The sequence below is a fragment of the Lipotes vexillifer genome, unplaced genomic scaffold (genome assembly GCF_000442215.2).
Source record: "Lipotes vexillifer unplaced genomic scaffold, Lipotes_vexillifer_v1.1 scaffold238, whole genome shotgun sequence".
Classification (NCBI taxonomy): Eukaryota; Metazoa; Chordata; class Mammalia; order Artiodactyla; family Lipotidae; genus Lipotes; species Lipotes vexillifer.
In genome coordinates this window covers 1,886,251-1,893,105 of record NW_006785665.1, presented here as the reverse complement: position 1 = coordinate 1,893,105, position 6,855 = coordinate 1,886,251, and the positions used below count along the sequence as shown (strand labels likewise).

At 53.9% G+C, this 6,855-nt stretch overlaps 1 protein-coding gene across 1 annotated transcript in view; it reads left to right on the top strand.

Moving 5' to 3' along the window:
* Positions 1 to 805: 805 nt before the first annotated feature.
* The window catches only part of RAB25 (RAB25, member RAS oncogene family), a 7,106-nt gene continuing 1,056 nt past the window's right edge, over positions 806 to 6,855 (top strand). Inside the window, exons 1-4 of the mRNA XM_007457911.1 lie at positions 806 to 1,080; positions 3,968 to 4,163; positions 5,753 to 5,946; positions 6,604 to 6,684. Coding sequence (XP_007457973.1) covers positions 1,038 to 1,080; positions 3,968 to 4,163; positions 5,753 to 5,946; positions 6,604 to 6,684 — 514 coding nt within the window. The 5' untranslated portion in view covers positions 806 to 1,037. The remainder of the gene's footprint in view (positions 1,081 to 3,967; positions 4,164 to 5,752; positions 5,947 to 6,603; positions 6,685 to 6,855) is intronic.

The following is a 6,855-nucleotide window of genomic DNA, read 5'->3' as shown; positions in this document are numbered from 1 at the left end:
CCTAGCGGCCTACAAGGGCCACCCCTTCCCTCTTCTCCAGGCATTCACAAGCTCACACAGACCTTCTCCAGATCAGGAAGCCCTTTGCAGACAGGAGGGCTTCGCTCTGAAGCCTCAGGTCCTGGGGAAGGAGTAGAAAAAATCCAGAGATCCTGTCCCTGCACTCAGACCCCTCACCTCATCTGCTGTTTCTGCCCCAGGTCTCCCCCTATCCAGTGTCCTTAGAACAAGGCTGGACGGGGAGCTACCAGCCCCTTTCCTAGTGCTGTAGGAAGGGACCCATCCCAGTCAAGCAGGTAGGTTGCAAGTTCCAGCTTCACCCAGGATGAGAAACTGCCCATCCCAGGCCCTGGGCTGTCAGGGAGCGGCAGAAGTTGCTATATCTATATCTAAGATGCACCTCCCAGAGCTCTGCACTGCAGCAGGGTGACCCCAGCCCCTCCTCACGACAGCCCTTCCTCTTGTGCCCCCAGTTACCCCTCACCACAGGCTCTGCGGAAAAGCGGGAGGCCGAGTAGCTTACTGCTCCCCAAGGGACTATTTCTCACTCACTGGTGGCTGGGCCCCCCATGGCCACAGGTCCCAGGAACCTAGCAACGCGAATTCTGTCCTCTCAGCTGGTTCTGTGAAGGTCCTGTCCCTGTCCTAGCTGCCCACATTGTCATTCCCTTGAGCCTGCTCGCCTGCTTGCAGGAGCCCAGGCTGAGAGCAGACACCCAACCTGTCTAACCTGTCTGACGTCATTGTCTCTCCACCCACCTGGGCCCCAGGTCTCCAGCCGCTCACTGTTCCTGTTTTCAGCTTCCGTCCTCTCAGCTTCCTTAGAGCACCGCCACCTGCCAGAGCTGAGCCCCCCTAGGCCCTGGCTAGCCTGAAGTCGGCCCTCGATCCCTCTGGCTGCAGAAGTCTCTTTACTCCCGATGAGAGGAAGGGCGGATCCAGGTCTCTTGAGAGCTGAGGGTTGAGGGCATTGAGCCAACGCACAGACCCGTCACCTCTGCCCTCGAAGACACTTGTGCCCTCCATGTGGAGCCAAGATGGGGAACAGAAACGAGGAAGATTATAACTTTGTCTTCAAGGGTGAGTCGGGGTCCGTAGAGAAAGAGGAACGCCTGAGAGAGACCCAGGAAGAGCACAACAGAGCCAGAGGCCCCTTCCTGCTTTTTAATCACTTAGCAGGACCTACCTCCTAGGGCTCATCATTCCTTTGGATAAGAAAGAAAGCCTAAGGAGTGGGGGAGGGTCTGTTTACTGGCGCTGCCAGAATGCTGTAGTAAATAATGCTGATCACCCCTTAATGGTGCCGAGTTAGGCTCCTCTGCCCTGTTCCTAATGGAAGCCCAAACCCCTAGGAATAGTCAGCCACTGCAGCACCAGAGATGGAGGATTCCCTCCTGAGAAGAAAGGGAAACAAGCCGTCTTAAGAAGAAAGTCACCTTTCTAGGCAGCTGTACAGGAAAGGAGAGATAGGATAGATCTATCCCGTCATAGCGCTGGAGAAAGCCATAGGGAAGATGTAATGATTGGGAGAAGGGTCTAATAGAACCTGGAGGACCCCCAGTGCCATGGCTTTGTCTGTCTGCCCCTTGGGCTCAAATACCAGGAGCTGAGTTCAACTTGGCTGTCCCTGGAAGCCCGCATGTATCTTTCCTGCTCCTTTATCTCGCCCCTGTGTTTGGTCAGTCTAGTGTTCCCCACCCCCACCTGCACACCTCCTTCAGGGCAGGGTGGACTGGCTGCCCTATGGTTCCCTCTCCAGCCACCCCACCCCACTGCCTCTCCCAGCCTCGGCCCCGCCCTCACTTGAGCTGGGACTGTCAGTCGACCAGGGGTTGGGGAACCTGTACTCCCAGCATCTTTCCCAGGAAGAGAGACAGAGTAAGGGTTAGCAGTAGACTGGGGCAATACTACTCCTATCGTTTATTGAACCCTTGCTATGTGCCAGCCACTGGCTCATTAATCACCATAACAACCCCAAAATTATCTTTCACTTTGAAAGCATGAGTTCAGATCTCAGCCCTGCCGTTTACAAGTTATTACAGGTTGGGGTCACTAGAAGCAGACACTGAGAAGTTTGGGGCGTAAGATGTTTATCGTGGCTCAACAGCAGTGAAAGGAAGAGGCAGGACGCAGGATTGGGCAGAGGGAGAAGTCACACTACAAGGCAAGATCACAAAGCCTTGGCCGAGGGCAGGCAGCTCTGGGTTCCCCTCGCCTTGCTCGGGCGCTGCGTGCAGACTGCCCAGGAAAGGTATGACCTCAGGTGAGGCTGCCCTCTGCATCAGAAGCAGATGCTGAAGGAGCCAACAGCTGAAGGCTGTGTGCTGACTGCACTCCCTGCGGCGGGGGGCAAGTCCTTCCTAGAAGGCTCATCTGAGCAGCACAGCTCGTGTTTACCACACTAGCTGTGCCATCTTGTGGAAATCATTTAACCCCCCTGTGAAAATGGGGTGATACTAATAATGGTACTTGCCTTATGGCATTGTTGTGAGGATTAAATGAGTTAATATGTGTAAAGCCTTCAGGATGGTGCCTGGCACACAGTAGGTGCTCAATAAATGTTAACCATTTTACAGATGAGGATGAGACACAGAGCAAATAGCTTACAAAAGGTCACTAAGTCAGTACTCAAACCCAAGTCTGTCTGACTCCAAAGCCCTTGCCCTGAGCCCCTTTGGGGCCTGTGGATAGGGCTCAGAGCACACCCACTGGGAGGGATGAGATGGGGATGAGGTTCCCAGTAGGGGGGAGGCACGAACACACACACACACACACACACACACACACACACGTCCATACAACCTCTTATCCACACACACCCATATAGCTCCCAGCTCTTTCCGGCACTAAACAAATAGGGAATTTTTTAAGTTGGAGGGGGCCTTTATAGGTTTTATAAACAGGGAAACTGAGACCCAGAAAAGGTGAGCCACTTGTTCAGGGTCACACAGCTAGTCAGAGGCTGAGTGGGGACCAGCACCCAGAATATGTGGTTTCCAGTCCTGGGGTGCCTGCCTGCCTTTCCAGAACCACCCTGGGTAGCTCAGGGCCAGTGCGATTATGAGCTGTACTTACAGCAGCCCCACATTTTAACCCCAGTCCCAACTCACCCATGGTGGGTAAGGCTGGGCCCTGGATGCTGCCCTCCAGCCTAAAGGCTCTTCACGGCCCCACTGGTGGATCCTTGTCCCTGAAAACCTAAAGGTAAAAGCACTGTTCTACCAACAACAATAACGACAGTAACAGTTTTGCACACTCACTATATCCTGGGCAATATCTCATTTACTTCTTGCAACAATCCATAAGATAGATGCTATTGTTATTACCACTTTTTCATAAGAAAGAGGTCAGAGAGGATAATAGCTTGCTGAAGGACACACATAGCTGGTCCCACACCCAGTCCCATGGTCTTAACTATACAAGACTGCCCCTTCTTGGGGACAACTGGATCCTAACTTCTTGTACACATACGTCCATACCTTTCCCCCACCCACAGACGTGTCACCTGCCAAACTTTCTCCTCACCCACATTTCTGTTCACACCTCTGCTCCCCACGCAGAGACACACAAACCTCCCACTTGTCCTTTCAGCTCTTATACATAGAAACACGCACAATGTTCTCATACTCCCCCACCCAGAAATGTGCAACCTCCCCCAAGGCCCCTACCCTCCCTCTTACCTCACAACCCTGAATGCCAATACCCACAAACAGCCCATAGACGTCACTCCATCACCATATTCGCAGGTTGACTCTGCAGCCACGTCACAACACACCAGGCCTAGAACTCTTAAATGGCCTGTTTCAAATTCTCAGCCCTTCTGCCCCCGGATGGATGCATTCATGTAGAGTTGCAGACCCTGGCCTCTGCCAGGAGACCTGGCTCCCTCCTCAGTTTTCTGAGCTAAGCTCCCCTTTTCGGATGGGCAGACCCTCTAAGCTCAGCCCTTATCTCTCCACTCCTTCAGTGGTGCTGATCGGCGAGTCAGGCGTGGGGAAGACCAATCTGCTATCCCGATTCACTCGCAATGAGTTCAGCCACGACAGCCGTACCACCATCGGGGTTGAGTTCTCCACCCGCACTGTCATGCTGGGCACCGCCGCTGTCAAGGCTCAGATCTGGGACACGGCTGGCCTGGAGCGGTACCGAGCCATCACCTCGGCGTGAGCTGGGGCTGGGGGTCTCCTGGGGCGCGGGGGTGCTGGGGAAGTCAGGGCACACCTCTGGAGGAGAGGTGGAAGAGGAGAAGGAGGCAAGGACACTTGGCAGCAAGTTCCCTGAATGGGACCACAGGCCACTGCGCCCGAGTCAGGAGACGTGAGTACTGTGAGCTACGAACAGTCTGAGACAGGCTGCAGTGATACTGACTGCTGGAACTAAACACAAGGGTCATTGCCGCCACTTACTTAAGTCTTTGCTATGTGCCCAGGTAGGTACAAGGCACTTTACATTGGGCATTTTATGTAATCCTCAAAGTACCACAGGAGTAGGGTGCTATCATTAATTCCCCTTTAAATATGAGAAGTTTGAGTCTCAAGCAGATGAAATCAGGGTGCAGCTGGGATGGGGGCAGGTTCCACGATCAAGAGCACCCCCTCACTTCTGCACAGTGCTTTGCACTTGGCAGCCTTCACTGTCTAACCGCAAGGTGAAGGGCTGGACCCCTCAGCTGCATTTTACAAAGACTCAGAGGACACAGAGGAACATAGGTCTCCTGACCAGACACAGAGTGTCTCCCAGTCAGCGTTAGGCCAAAGGTGGTGTGTGTGTGTGTGTGTGTGTGTGTGTGGTGGGGGACAGCACAGGAGTCAGGGGCTTTGTTTATACATACCCATTACTCTTGGACTGGTCACCTGACTCTGTTTTTAAAACGTTTATTTTATTTATTTATTTTTGGCTGTGTTGGGTCTTCGTTGCTGCACACGGGCTTTCTCTAGTTGCAGTGAGCGGGGGCTACACTTCGTTGCGGTGCGCGGGCTTCTCATTGCGGTGGCTTCTCTTGTTGCGGAGCACGGGCTGTAGGCGCGAGGGCTTCAGTAGTTGCGGCTCACGGGCTTTAGAGCGCAGGTTCAGTAGCTGTGGAGCACGGGCTTAGTTGATCCGCAGCATGTGGGATCTTCCCGGGCCAGGGCTCAAACCTGTGTCCCCTGCATTGGCAGGTGGATTCTTAACCACTGCGCCACCAGGGAAGTCCTGGTCACCTGACTCTTACGAGCCTCAGCTGACTCTTCAATAAAATGGGAGTAATGAGATACCACCAGTCTGAAGAAGATCCATCTAACTCCAAGAGTGAGACTGGATGCTTGCAAGGATGCCTCAGATGATAGGGGAGATTTAGCTAGTCCTAGAAAGATGACCATGAGAGAGAAGACAATGTGGGTCAAGATATTAGAGGTGGGACATCTAGGAGGCTGTCTTGACCAGAGCCCTGGTATACATTGGTGAATAGCAGGGGCTAAAATCAGAAAAAAAGACCTGGAGAAGCAGAAGGGCTAGGAAGGAGGAGGGAGCCAGTGGTTTTGGAGAAGGGAGGTGAGTCTTCGGAGCCTCCAAGACCAGTATCCCTGGAGGGTGCTCAGCTTCAGACATGGGAGCCTTGGGCTGCCCTGTGTGGTTTGGGTCTCTGGACTCTAGTTTTCATATTTCCCCATCTCTGGTACTCATCTCTGGCTTTTGGCTTGAGGGCTCTGCTCTGAGGCTGGGCCTGATGGCCCTGACCTTGCCTCTGTCCACCCCACTACCCCCCACCCAGGTACTATCGTGGTGCGGTGGGGGCCCTACTGGTGTTTGACCTAACCAAGCACCAGACCTATGCCGTGGTGGAGCGCTGGCTGAAGGAGCTCTACGACCACGCCGAGGCCACGATCGTCGTTATGCTCGTTGGTAACAAGAGTGACCTCAGCCAGGCCCGAGAGGTGCCTACTGACGAGGCCCGCATGTTCGCTGGTGAGAGCCAACCATGACCCAGCCTGACCCCTCCAGCCCTGCCAATGCAATCCCAGATCCCACCTCCTCAGCCCCTGCTCCCACCGTAGGGCTCCGGCCTGGACGTCCTCCGCAGGATCCCCTACCTCTATCCCATCTTCCTCAGAATCTCCTAGACCCTCCCTTCTGTGACCCTGTGTCCCTCTTTATGTCCCACCACTTGCCCTGAGATTGTCTTTATGGGCAATTATTCATAGTTGGTTTTAGGACAGCCCACCCTGCGATGCTCAGAGATCTTAAGTGTAGCAGGTGGGCTCCCCTTGACCCCCTGCCGTCACACTTTCCCCAGGCTTTCTGGGGTTTAGAGGCAGCAAGATACAGTGGTTAAGGGTGTAGGCTGTGGAGTCCCATGGCCCAGCTTCACATCTCTTGGCCAATGACTAGCTGTGGGACACCAAGCAAGTTCTTTATTCATTCTCTCTGTTTCTGGGCTTCAGTTTCCTCTTCTATAAGAAAGGGTTAGTATTCAAACCTACCTCACAGGTTGTTTTAAGTTTTATACGAGCTACACATGCCAAGGGTTTAGTGCATAGCAGATGTACATGGTAAGCATGAAGTAAATATTATTATTATCGCGTTGGCCCTCCACAGCTAATGGTGTGCTTCCCTTCCTGTCAGAAAACAATGGGCTGCTATTCTTGGAGACCTCGGCCCTGGATTCCACCAACGTCGAGCTGGCCTTTGAGACTGTCCTCAAAGGTAGAGCCCCTGCCATTCGGCAGGCACCCCATCCCATCCGTGAGCCTTCTGTGGACAGTGTGAGGAACGCAGACACCCAGCCCTCGCCCGCCCCAGCTGATTCCTCAGCCCCTCTGTGGGCCCCCAGCCTTCTCAGAGCCTCCCTAGTATGCCCCCCACCCCCTCAGCTGG